We start from the raw sequence: 14,125 nt of genomic DNA, 5'->3' as shown, positions 1-14,125 counted from the left end.
GCATGAGAAATACTACAGATGACTGCTTGAATCATTTCCAGATAAAAAAATATCTTTATTTAAAATCTAATCTTGATTAATGCCTAAAGTTCAGGGGGAAAAAAATTAAATTCAAAGAAACTTATAAAAGCTTCTTGTAAACTAACAGTACTCTTCAGCAAAATATTAGTGTTAATTAACTACAAATCAGTCAAGTCTGTAACTCTAAATTGAATCAGAACAAGAACTGTTTCTTGTAGAGTTTTCTTCTTTGCCAAAATCTCGAAGGTATCCCTTTTCATTATGAGGCAAGCAAAGTTTGCTAACAAAGATTTTCATTTAAACGAAAAAGGAGGACACAGACTATGAACAGCAAATGGGAAACAGCTTTTCACCTCTGAAAGTCTGTGACAAATCAGGACAAGTCAACGAGTCTCCATCTCTGAATGGTCTCCTTGTCCAAGTAACTGCAACAAACAACCTGATCATAACCTTCATGTAGTGTCATGTCTGGCACCTCTTATGGGTGCTTTGGATGCCTTAGGGCCTGGCAGGTGCCAGTGGACGTCTCGACAACTGAATCAAACTTCTGGTCTAGGCTGGTGAGATACTGGGGTTTGAGGCCCCAATGATGGTTCTGACCAGACCTCCACTGCCTATAGTGGGGTTTAAACAGCTAGCCACATCAGCCCTTACACACAGACACATAAATGCAGGTGTCCATCTCAAACTTACCTCCTCTCAAAGCCAGAAAAAGCAGCCATGGTAAGCAACCTGTTTTGTTTCTCTGCTTATGATGGCAGCTGAATCAGGAAGAAGCAGCAGGCCACCTTTAAGAAGAACTGAGTGCAGCAGAAAATACGAAAGGTTCCCAAACTCTATCTTTTTGTTCCTGTGTTAATAAAGCCAACACTTCACATGGTGGGACTTGTTCATGGGACAGCCTGAGGAACTCTTTCTGCTTGTTGTGTAAACACAGAGCCTACATGTGTACACTGGTAGGTCTCCTCTGAGAGTGTTACATTCCATTTAAATCTATTTTCTGCTTGTTCTTTGATGCACTTCGGTTAACATTCCCAAATGGTTCAACCAGAGGAATTAAGCATGCCCCTACCTTGCCTTATAGCCTTGAGGTTATGACAGTCTTCTGGGCAGTGGTATACATGAATTTGAACACTCTCAACACTGAACTGTTCAAGGTCTTACTGAAAACAAAATTAAAAACATGAACATCCACCCCTCAACCTACTGCAGGTGAGTCCTCCTTTCAAAGAATGTGACCCACAAACTCTAAATGGCTAAAGCATTCTCACGCTGAGGTGTCCCTATCAGCAGGCTTCAGGTGATGCTATGCTGAGGGTGTTGGATGTTTGGATTGCCACCTGTTGCATTAGAAGCACAAAACTGTACAGGGAAATTGAGCTACCATAGGCACTGGGTACTTAAGTGAGATGTTCCAGCTCATTCCAGATCATCTATTCCCAGTTACACTGACAGGAGGATAAAGGTGCCACGGCAGGGTTTTAGCTCCAAAGCAGCAACTGTTACGGTTTCCTAATCTTAATAAGAAGCTGAAATTGTTTATCTGCTTCATTTTAAAGTGCTTTAACCAAAACTGTCCAGGTTTCTTCAGGAAAGGACAGGGCCATTAGCTTGATGCTGTATGGTTTGCACTCAACATTTCTGTAAATCTGTCCTGCCATTATCATCTTTGGCTGCAGCTCTTGAAAACTGTGAAAGCAGAAATTATATATTTTTATGCTAGAGCTGAAATTAATCCTGAAGCACAATTCTGCCTAAGGAATTACTTTCTTCAGCCTAAGACATGTCAGGAACATAAAATACCATATTAAATGCTGATAAGTGTTCTAAATTTGGTGACGTATGTGCACTGAAAAAGAAAAATGGAACAAAAATTATTTTTGCACATGGCTACACCTGAAATATTAGCAGCATGACCACCAAGGACCTCAAGATACTAACAGGTTCTGATTGCCCTAATCCGCTCATAACCATCCTTTTTTCTGAAATACCCCTCTGTAATCTCCTCTTCCTCCCAGAGATTTAAACTGACAGTATTCAAAGTCAGCTCTGACACAGCAGCTTGGAGCTGTACCTCAGATGGCCAAGCCAATGAAGCCATCATAGAATCAGGCGACACATTCAGGCCCCCAAGGGACAGCAGGGCATCACTGCTTTCACTGGTGCTGTTATCACTACCACTGCACCCAACTTCTATCCCTATTTTTGCTATACTCCACTAAAACCAGTATAGGGAGGAGGGTGGAGAAATGTGTAAGTAATTACCTGAGATCACTCCTCTGCATTGGAGCTCTAATATCTTCTTGCCTTTACCTGTAGTACTCCTGGACTCACATTAAAAGTCACTTATTTGTGAGTCTTTAGAAAGGTAAATATAGTGTCAGAAGCTTCTGATGACTGGTATTTTATTTGCTCTATAAAAATTGTATTTATTAAGCAAAAAATTATTTCTACTTCTAATTACTACAACTTTCCTTTCAAAACTGCTACAAAAAGAAATTATAAAAATGTATTTTAAGGATTTGCTAGTGTTCAAAAAAACCCAGCCAGTATCAGTAGAATGGTTTTATTCTCAAGAAAAAAAAAAACCAAACAGCAATATAAAATATTTTAACGCTATTTTTGTTTAAATACTGGTGACAGATTACACATTTCCTCAAATAAAGTGCTATTTTTACAAAAAGGTATTTCATATTTACTTTTACTGTTGTTCTAACCTCATAATATTGAATAGATAAAGTGTACTTTGGTTAAAGAAGAATACAGCATTACTCTTCCTTTATATTCCTTCTCATGAAACCATTACATTTTCAGTTTGGACTCCTTTATTTGTATCCAGTCAACAAAGGCATATTCAGTTTATATACTTCTTCATGTAGAAGCTGCCATAATTTGAGGTGATTTCTATGCTTCCTATGCTTTTGTTATTCTTGACTGTGCCCATGTAGGTCTCCTATGGGTTGTTCATCTATGAGCACAAGTAGAATGAAAACATCCATCTTCTTGTACGATCATTCATTTTTCTTGCTCTTCTGACTTGGTTCTTCTCAAATCCAGACCACTGATGCCTTGAGCAATTCAACACTTGGGCTGAACTATAAAAGCAACCTATTTATGATTTTCTTTGATTGTTTGTGGGGTTTGTATTCTACTGCAGAAAGTAGTACACAGGTGTAGTTAGGACTAACTTTACAAATTTTCATTTGTACACTTGGATTTACTCAGTCAGATGCCAAACTTAAACATAAGAAAAAAATCTTTTGTTGCTACCTTTTAGGAGAAACAGCTTCTTGTGGTTTTAAAGAGGAGCCAGGTGCTGTAAGAGAAAAAAAAAAGTTTGAAATATTTCAACCAGCAAGCTTTTAAGAAGAGAGGAATTCCACAACTCCTGGAAACAGGCCCATATTTCCCAATGTATTTGTTACAGCAGAATCCAACAATTTGACTCTGTAATTCACTGTACTCATCTGAAGTTATATCCTGTATGAAGAAGGTATTAAAAGTCAAATTCACGTGTGAAAAAGTCATCTAATGCCACAAATCTTTCCATTATCCCGCTTTTTTAAATGTGTACTTTTCCAGCAAGTGACTATCTGAATCTCGTATGATTTTTATTTGCAAGTCTACATTGATTTTGCTCCTATTTTTACTTCTCACTCTACAATCCCTAATGTCCTCCTGTGGTTAATTTTCATTTGCTATTTTTTGACTCTGAATTCCAAAGTAGAAAGTAAATATAAAAACAACTATCTGCAGATACGTATGTCCAAGTATCTATCAGTATGCAACATATTATAATATGTAAAGAGAAACAGAAGGCCAGAATTTCCACAAATTATAGACTGTCATCATATTATTTTTTTCATTGTAGGCATAGTTACTCTTCATTTAACATTTGTCTGGAGAATATTCACCTTATTCTTTCAATATCCAAATCCTGCCTTTTTTTCACTGCCCCTGTCAGATGTTGGCATGTTCTCTTTTATTCCCACCTGTTAGAAGTGTTATTTTTAGATGGTAGAGAGAAGTTGGACACTTGTACCAAGTGACGAGGTTCATGTTTTTCTTTCAAACATTTCAATACACTTGGTATTAGAAGACAAACTGAGCTAACCACCAGTTAGTTTTACCTTCAACCAATCTTAATGAGGTTTTTTTTATAATGAGGTTTGTGTCCTTCAGAGTATAAACCTTGGATGTTCTCTTGCATTTTTCATGTCATTTTTGCAGAAATGGCAAATTCTGTTACAAGCCATAGACTTGGGCAAGAGAACTTTAATGAAATGTTTCCATTTCTTTATCACAGACCTAACACATAACACTTCCTTATATATCTATTAATAACTAGCACATAGGATTTGATTTGTACTCTTCTGGAGGAAATAATTTCAGTTGGTTTGCTCCTTCTTTTTTTTCCCCTAGAATCCACATGAACTTTTTTTCACTCTTCATTTCTGATTTGGCAAGTGTGTGTTGAGATGCAACACTCTCTCCTTTGGTGTCAACTCTTTCAATTAACCTGCAGACTACTGCCAGACCTGTTCAATGTCTTAGTTATTCAGTTGATGACTGCATGAATCTTGACACATACCCACAAAATAAACTCAACAATTAGTCCTGGCAATTCAAAAAGTCTTTTTTTTTTTTTTTTTTTTTTTTACCAGAATCATGTAAGCAAAAAGGTCACCTCAAGCTACAGACAGAAACTTTTCCTGGGGTGATAAAATTTCTCAAATCCTGCTCCTCAGAAATTTGGACCTTATGCTGCCACTTCCTGTTTCACTGAAGCTGAGATTCCAGACCACGGAGGACCATTTTATTCCACGGAGCATTTGTTTTCCTTTATGCCTCTATGGGCTGGTCATCTGCTCTAAATGGTGAAGCAGCAAGCTAATTTGCTGGACACAGTTCACTGGATTATTAAGAAGCAGTATCCTCCTAGTAATTTTTCTTACCAAGGACAAGGTGATTACTATGCATTGGCAATTTTCCAAGCCATAATTTTTTTCCTTGAAAACTACCAGTGTCAAAACTTGCAGTAACATTCACTCTTGGAAGGAACTAATTTCATCAGAATTTTCTGAAAGTGACTAATTCATTTTATTTAAAAGAAGAGATGGAGGCAACACTCCCCATTGCAAGTTCACCTGTTCAGAATACTGTGGTGCCTCTGGGCCTAATGGCTTACAGGTCCAGTAACCACTGAATTATTTACACTGCACTCAGGGCAGCCATCTGCCTTATGCAGGTCAGGCAAGGACTGGAATGTGGAGTTTCCACAGCCTAACCCGGTACCCCTGGCATGGGATGGGGAGGAAGCAGTCTCAGTATCCTTCTGACAGAAAGCAAATTGTATTTTCAAGCCTGTTGTTTTTTGCAACACAGAATCATCTCACTTCCAGCCCTAGGGATGATACAGCAACTAATGCGCAAACAAAACTTTCTCCCAACCGTGAGCTTTATTACAGCTTAAAACAGCTCACCTGCCAAACACTCAAACACTTTTCTGAGTTCTTGTAGTAAACATCACAAAGAGCTCAAAAGCAATGATCTCAGCAGGATATGCTCAACCAGAAGCTAAAAGAAGTCAGCAACTAATTTTGAACTGTCAAAAAAAAAAATCTGTAAGAAACTGTAGTATCTTCCTAAACAAGCCTGGTGCGTGAAATTAGTTATATCATCAATCCTCTACTTCTGATCATCTTGCTTTTATTTATTTTGCCTCTCCTCATTTTCTTTCTACTGATTTCCCAAGAAGGGCAAATGTAGGTAATCACTGCAGCTCTCTTTTCCGTTCTACAAACACTCATCCAGATGCGTATCTGTTTCTGCTGCCTTCCAATCTCCTACCAGATTTGATGAGCAGCAACAGCTCCTGACTCAGGGGTAGCAGGGGAGGAACTGAGCCTGAGCAGTGTGGATTGTGGCATTTTGGGCAGAACTAAAGCTAAGAGGACGCTGGAGCTATGGATGAGGAAGGGTGTAAGAAGCTGTAGACATTTGCAGGCTTGGTGTTGGTAATCAGCCTACAGACCTCCAAAATTGTATAAGCTACATTTTGGGAAGGTGAGGATTAAGTTTCTTCCCCCCCTGCTTCTTCATTTCTGAATTTTATGGATATATTTGGACTGCATTTCCTTTTCTTCTTTACACCTCTACAGGCTGGAAACATACTAAAAGCAGAGCAACACTGACAGCCACTCTGGTTTAGATACTAAGCTTTTAAAATTACTCAAAATCTTGAGGAAATCACAGAGATAGTGTGGAAAACAGTGGTACTAACACAGTTGGAAGAGCAGGATGTGTCCATCATCCTGTGAGCTACAGCTAGCTTTCTAGAAAGGCATATCATGATGTGGCTTTCTTGCTAATGGTGTCCAGACAGGCTCCTAGAAAGAGCTGTAGAGAAATGAGTGATTGTGGACCATGCAAAAATGATAAAAATTTCACATATTACTTTTCAAACATACCACAAGAGGCAGCCAGTTACAAATGATATGATGTCAATCAATGAGATTGTAATGAGCTAGAGAAGTAACCGCACATCAGAAAAACAAATGGTATTCACCCTGGAAAAAAGTTGGAAAGGTTCCCATTTCAGAAGCTTTCTTTATATGGGAGTCCAAGATATCTTAACCTGAGGTACTAGTAAAATAGAATATGAAACAAATACACATAGCAAGAAACATCAATGTTCTAAGCCAGATGTCCTAAAGATGCACAAGGATTAAGCAGCTGAACTGCTGTGTACAGAGCATATAGCTGGTTGTCTAAATTGCCACATAACTGAGATGTGATAAAAATGATGCTAATTATTTTAACAGACAGTAATACCAGGCAGATTAGCAAAAACTGTAACAAAGGATCTGAAATTCTGTGCAAAATCAAAAACGGATTTGAGAAGTCTTGCCTCACCAACCTCCTGGAATTCCTTGAAGGTGCCAACAATCTTGAAGACAAAAGAGGTCTGTTTAATGGCCTGGATTTTGACAAGGTATTTCACAAGATCCAAGGTTAGCTCTTAAAGCAATAAGTAACCTACAGGGTAAAGACAAAATTTCCTGGGTGGATAAATAATCTGTTAGGGAGGCAGAAGACAGAAGGCTGGAGGAAAAAATTATTTTTTCCATAGTAACAAAATTCACCCCTATCATTTTAGAAGGATCTGCATATGAATATACAGGATATGAACAGTATATTCAATATATGATTTTGGAAGGCCACACAGGGTGAAGGGAAAAACCTTTTAAAGTTATCCATGTAAATAAAGAGAAAGACAAACAGAAGACTGGCAAAAGGACTTCATGTGACATCAGTGCCCAAACAATAAGATGGCAAACAAAATTTGATGGAGATAAATATGAAGTAATATGAAGGCAAATGGAAAAAAAAAAAAAGATGTATGCACGGTTATTTAAAACAATAGGCTGTGAGCTCAAACTCTGTAGACCACCAGGGTTACAAGACAGAGTTCCGATTAATAACAATTCAGTCTTCAATTATAGCCAAGAAAGCAAAGTACCAGAAATAACTAGAAAGGCAAGAGAACTGAAAGTAGAGAACACAACTGAAAACCAAACATCACTCTGTCATGTAAATCTGTAATATGCCTACATCTTGAATATTGTATGCTAGACTGGTATCTCCTAAGTCTGAAAAGATTACAGTAGAAAAGAAAAAAAGGTCAGAAAAACTATGATATTGAGAATGATAAAGCAGCCTAGAAGTCTTCCATCTAGAAAAAGCATGAATGAGGAAAAGTATCACTGTTATTTGTAAAATCATCACTGGCATGGAGGCAAAAAAGAGGAAACAATTGCCCACTGTGTCTTCTGATCCAAAAAGATGAAGCAAAAGAAGTTAGGACATGTCAAGTTCACAGCAAATGAAAGCAAGCAGCTCTTCACATCAGTGTCGAATGAGACTGGATGAAAAAGTTGAACACAACTGTATGTATCTTGGATCTGACTTGGTACAGCTGCTCTTATGCTCTAAAATATTACACATTCCTTGAAATTACTTTTCCAGAGACTGCATAAGGGTCCCACTGCTACTTTTACAATAAGAAGCAGCTTACCTGGTGCAGAAACTTCTTTTATCTACATGCTCTCTTCCTCTTCCTTCTCTGTAAGTGCTTCTGTTGCTGTTTCACAGACAAATCTGTATCATGGAGCTCTCATACACAAAAACCCAAAAGCTAGATCTCTCAGGGCAGCCTCCTTGCAGCATCCTGTCAAATGGTTAGCAGGGGCAACTGTTGCTTCCATTCTTACAAAAGGATGTTTTCCCTAACTCTGTGCCACCATTACTGTCCTTTGCTGTCTTCAAGACACATTCAAGCTCAGTGGTTAGGCTCAGCAAGTTGCTTGGAGACACATTACATCTCTGTGCTTCTTCGATTCTTGAGTAATTCCAGTTCATTGCACCATATTATCAAATCCCAAATGGCAGCTTCTGCTCACCTAGTGGTACCTACAGAAGAGGCTCTTCAAGTCTGGGATGTTATCAAGAGGCATCCAGAAGTTCCCACACATGCTGACTACTCTGAGAATGGGAAGTAAGCTGCACAAGGCATACAGGGACACTTGGAAGTGGCTTTCAGACAAGCAGACTATACAGAATACTGAAAGGAGCCCACATTCACTAACTACCCCAGCAATTCCCAGTTTTCCCCAAGACACCAGGAGGTCTGCAGTTAGCACCTGCTTTCATATACGTAGTGATATGCAGCTGACTGAGACTTGAAGAACTGGGACTTGTTCCTTATTAAGTTCTCCTAAAGCATACAGTACCTGAAATATTATTTAACGTAGGCCCTAAACAAATGAAATTATTTTGTGATGGACACAAGCAGCAAAATAAGCAAATGAAGAAGAGGCACTTTTAACATAGTGAACTTCTCAAGGCCATTCAGTGGCTTCCATTGTTTCTCCTAAAACATGGATACAGAAGTACACATCTGAATAGGTTTTGCCCTTTTGCTTAACCTTGAATAACAGATGAATATCTGCCTTTGGCCTAGGTAGTTGGCAGGACAGAGATCTGCCACATTTATATCTGGGACTGTGGTAAACGTATTCATTAGTTATAGTCAGCAACACCTTCCTGTACATTTTGGTTATAGACAGCACATTTTGAAAGGCAGTTTCTCCAGCTTCACTAGCAGGTAACACTGGTGGTTGGTAGAGATGTATTCCAAAGAAGCCAACTACAGTCAACCACATAAAAATACTACCTATGCACTAAATGCATGCATACAAAAACCTGTAATTAACATAGCTACCTAAGCCACTATACTAGACTGTAAATCTTGAATATATTTATTCTACTTGATCACATTAAAGAAGTGTCTCCTATAAAGAGTATGCAAAAGTAAACTATGTATCATAAAGAAACGCACCTGCCACTGATGCTATACATATACACACACACTACACATGGTATACTGTATACTCTAGTATGCTATACTTACATCCATTTGCTGTGCTTAGTAACGCATAACAAAAATCTTAAGCTTATTTCAGATAGCACTGAAGTGTGTATGAACTTCCTACAGATTCCTCTACCTTTTCTTAATGTGGAAATCCTCTCTACGGTCTTGGCAAGAGACAAGGGACACACATCAATCATTAATCAGGAAACCAGTTAACTGGCTTGTTTGTCACATTCTTTTAGCCAATATTAAATGGAAGTGTCCATACATTTGGACATTAGGAAGAATTTCTTCACAGAAAGGGTGATTAGGCATTGGAATGGGCTGCCCAAGGAGGTGGTGGACTCACTGGACCTGGAGGTGTTTGAGGAAAGACTGGATGTGGCACTTAGTGCCATGGTCTAATTGAAAAGGTGGTGATGGGTCATAGACTGGACTTGATGGTCTCAGAGGTCTTTTCCAACGTAATTGATTTTGTGATTAATTCCCTGCTTTAGTGATTAATTTTTAAAATAATTTCAGGTGTTACTTACATTGGGAATGACCTGGTGGTCGTGTGTTACTAACACTACTCTCAAAGGAAGAGTGGAAGTTGTGTATAGTTTCTTGTAAAATCTGTCTCTCTCGACCCTGTAAAAGAACAATAAAATAAAATAATTCTTAAATTTCTGTTTAAAAAGCAAATTTATGAAGAGTTCACAAAAAATGTGTAAATACATGTTTCCACGCTCAGTATACTATTCAGAATAATGACAAATCCTTACCTCACAGATATATATATATAGAAAACCTCATAGTAATCTTTTCCTGAAACTACCAGACAGCAATAGAAACATTTTCATTATTTTCTTCATCTCTTCATAGCATGAAGAATCATCCACCTCCCCTAATTTTTAGCCTCATCACTTGTTATTATTGATCTTAACCTGGGGAAACTATGTTTTGTTCATCCACGCTTCCACTATTAGAGGGAGAATGGACCTCAAAACCAAAAAAGCAGCTGAGAAGTGTCAGCAGGCCTAACCAAAACATGTTCCAGTACAAAATCCCTCCAATAAGAATGCTGCTTACTGTATACCATTCTTAGAAAATTTGCTTCTGTCATAAAAAAATTCAAAGGCAATAAAAGTTTAAGAAATTAGAGAAGTGCTATTTACCTAATCACAGAGGAATCAAAAACTGTTAGGCTAAACAAGTGACATCTTTCCCCTTACACTATACTCTCCAGTTGGACTATCACAGCCAGGAGATTCTTTTTAGCATCGCTGAAATCAGTATTTGGTAACTGCAATATGGCTCATGTTTACCAGTAGCTTCTTCACTGGACTAGGAAAGAGTGATTGCAAGACAACAGGGAGCAGCACAAAGGAAAATATTTTTCACACTAACCAAATAAAAATAATTCGTTTGGAAAAGAAAAAAATAATTAGCTTTTCTAACTAACATCTGCAACTGAATTTCAAAATGTATGCTGAATTAACAATATAAACAAGCCTTGAAATAACTTACTAAGTACAGTACTTCAAAACGCACCTTTCCTGCATTCAGTTCAGAAATAGCTGCCAAAATTTGCTGCCTTGATCCATCAGTTTTAATACCCAACTCTTTCAGATCACCATCAGTAAGGGTAAGGAAGGCTTCCATATCCACCTGCATATGAAGCAAAAAAAGAAGAAAAAAAGATAAGACAAATTTACCTATGCAAAGATTTATCACTGTAGGTTATATGTGGTTTGTTGGGATTCTGTAACTGTATTGACTTACTGTAAATATTTTGCAAAGAAAAATTTTTAATGAATTACCATCAGCAAATGGTACACATTTTAACACTCCCTTGTAAGGCTTTTAATCTGCAGTTAATCATTCAACGAATTAAGACAGTACATTTAAAATATTAATGGATTTTAATTTTTTTTCAGACAAGCTCTATTAATACAGAATATACACTCTCCATAAAAAAATTTCTCTATCTACAGTTGATAGTTGATAGTTGAATAAGCCTAAGGTTTCTCTCTCTTCTTTTCTTCCCCCCTTCCCCCAAGTATTTTTGGAATTTCAGAATACTGTGTTTACTTTTACAGTGTCTCCTGAGAAAAAAATGTTTTGTTCATATATCGTTTTTAACACCACATCCATAAGGCCGTGACAAGAACAAATATCTAAAGCCTTTCATATTGATATAAAGCATATTAATTACTACACAATGCTCCCTTGCCTATCATGCAGGGGAACAATAATAACCCAATGTTTTGTGACACAGCTAAATAGTCTGTGTTTGTGGTGCTGAATCTGAACTCTGCAGCAATGTCACTTTATTGCATGTCCATTCACTACTCTTTGCCTTGACCAAATAAACACACAATATTTGCTCACATCTGATACCGTCTTAAACATTGTAATGAATTAATTTTACTTATTTTCAGCAATGTTTTTATTGCATCCCTCAGCAACTGTCACAGGCCTCACCTACAAGGATGCCTATGTTCCCCAATTGAATTCTCCTGTTGCTTATTCATAGCAGATAAAAAAGAGAAAGCAGTCATCTCAGTGACTCACACCCTCCTGTTCTCCATCTACAAATGAGGATCCAGCTGTCACTCCAGGGATGATACAGTATGTGCTATAAACTGTTTAGCCACATTGGATATAGACATATACAGAAAAACAAGAGTGTAAAAACAGAGATAAAAACCCTATACAAAAATTGTAGGTTAAGTGTCAAAAGCTCTGATATTTGCAATATCCTGGAAAATGCCACGAATATTGCTTGGTCCATGTTTCAAGGTCCTCTGCAACTGGAAATGGTTGTAGAACTTGAAATCTGAGATTCTGGATCACAATTCTGATGTAATGTGCGTTGCACCCTACTACTGCTAAAACAGTAAAAAAAGAAAAATCTTTAAAAAAAAACCACGTACCTCTTGTTCCTCAAAAATAGGCTGATATTTCTCAAGAGACAATTTTTTAAGGATGCCAGTCAGTTCATCTGTAATAACAGAAAAAAACACAAAAAAACAAAAAAACAACCCCCACATGGATCACAAAAGATTTCAATGATCTCTGCATTATGAACTGCTGAAAATAATATTATACATTCCACATAGTCATATAAGGTCACTAAAAAATAACCATATTTATTCTCTTCCAGAAATTGAAATATTTGCCTACTCTGTTCTCACCTACTTCCATATACTGAAACTCTGTCTAGCCTTACACTGCTAGGATAAAATCTTTCCACTTTTATTGCCCTTTCTTCCTCATTAAGAAGTGCCTTACAGAACCAAACCACTAAGGGTAATTTAGGCAGTTCAATGCCTAAAATGTAGGGGCTTGGCCCCAGATGGCTGACCCAGATTATGCAGGTTAGACAGCAAAACTCCTCAAGCAGGCAAGGAACTGAACAGTGTATTTCTATGTCATCATCCAGGAAGGCAAACTGTAGAGCAAAGAACCACCCAGCTGCTCATTCAGAACACTAATACAACACACGGCTATCAGAACCTCTTCTCTCTAAGTGCCTGACATCCAGACAACCTTGAAGTCCAGTTAAGATGAAAACTGGACAGAATTTAAGTTTTACAAGCTTACCTTCCAAGGCTAAGAGCATTGAATATTGGCTTTCCTCTCAATGTTAAAATTAAAATCTGGAGGACCTGATAGTGACTCTTCCCAGACATTTAAAATGTGTTAAAAAGCATAAGTGCACTTTTAGAATACCCTGACTTGACCTCTCTTAATTACATGCTACTTCTCTCAACTCGGGTTTTCTTTTTATTGCTTTGATGTCACAAGTGACTAATTCTCTTTGTTTTCCCAGAAGTACCAAAGTGGTCAGTTAAACTAAGAAGTTGGAGTCAAAATTAAGAACATGAATAATTTACATTATACAACAAAACTATACTTAAATTCGCCATATAAACTCACTTTCACTTTAAAGACACCAGTAGTTCGTTCCCAAATGTACTTTGGTTTTATTTATTTCACTTCTTTCTCTTTTGACTGTCCCTTTTCTTTCATCATCAGTAGAAATATGAAAGATAATCTTTTTCTCAAAGCTTTTCAAAAGACATCAAGTATCTTGAGACAGACACACTTCTATGTACTATTCTGGAAGACTCCTTCTTTAAATAGAGGAGTCCACAAAAATCTAAAGAGAAAAATTCTAGTTGAGTCTTATTTTCTGCTAGGGTTTTGTCTTTTTACTTCAAGTTCAATTAACTTGGTATGTTTAATATGATTTGCAAAAGCTTGCATGGTCTCAGGCTAAAAGCCTTAGTACCTAAGGTTAATCCATAGGAAAAGGTAACCAGTTTTAAAAATGTCACACTGTTTGATGAAAAATACCACCTTACAGAAAGAAAACTTCTTTCATTAGAAGATGTTAGATATATTACCAACATTTTTTTCTTTTAGGTCATTAGTTAGTTCTCATTTTTCATCACACTGGTGGGCTTAAACTATGGGCTGTGATATGGAAAGAAACTTTGAGTATCTCTGAGCTCAGAGTCTTGTTGTCATAAACAACTATAACTTAAAACACCTTTTCTGCACAGGGAATGCTTTCTGCAGTAGGACCTTCATGTTTTCATCCTCCTCTCTTCCAGCTCCTGTATTATTACACCAAGTTTGAACAAATCCCCAAACCTCTCAGATTTACAACTCTTGCATAAC

The 14,125-nt window shown here is 37.4% G+C and overlaps 1 protein-coding gene across 7 annotated transcripts in view; it reads right to left on the bottom strand.

The window, feature by feature from the left end:
• Nucleotides 1-2,573: 2,573 nt before the first annotated feature.
• The window catches only part of ANKS6 (ankyrin repeat and sterile alpha motif domain containing 6), a 41,049-nt gene continuing 29,497 nt past the window's right edge, over nt 2,574-14,125 (bottom strand). For 3 of the 7 annotated variants that reach the window (XM_027886852.1, XM_027886849.1, XM_027886851.1), the window contains exons 14-18: nt 12,373-12,440; nt 10,988-11,104; nt 9,988-10,084; nt 3,292-3,337; nt 2,574-3,089 (exon numbers count right to left, since the gene is read on the bottom strand). In XM_027886852.1, the coding sequence (XP_027742653.1) occupies nt 2,990-3,089; nt 3,292-3,337; nt 9,988-10,084; nt 10,988-11,104; nt 12,373-12,440 (428 nt within the window). In that variant the 3' untranslated portion in view covers nt 2,574-2,989. Of the gene's footprint in view, nt 3,090-3,224; nt 3,338-8,098; nt 8,584-9,987; nt 10,085-10,987; nt 11,105-12,372; nt 12,441-14,125 lie in introns of those variants that run through there. The other 4 variants (XR_003571551.1, XR_003571550.1, XR_003571552.1 and 1 more) reach the window with 4 other exon arrangements.

Source organism: Empidonax traillii, unplaced genomic scaffold (genome assembly GCF_003031625.1).
Source record: "Empidonax traillii isolate 1590-97213 ecotype Southwest subspecies unplaced genomic scaffold, ASM303162v1 scaffold196:size3368384, whole genome shotgun sequence".
Classification (NCBI taxonomy): Eukaryota; Metazoa; Chordata; class Aves; order Passeriformes; family Tyrannidae; genus Empidonax; species Empidonax traillii.
This window is presented reverse-complemented; position numbering and strand designations above follow the sequence as displayed.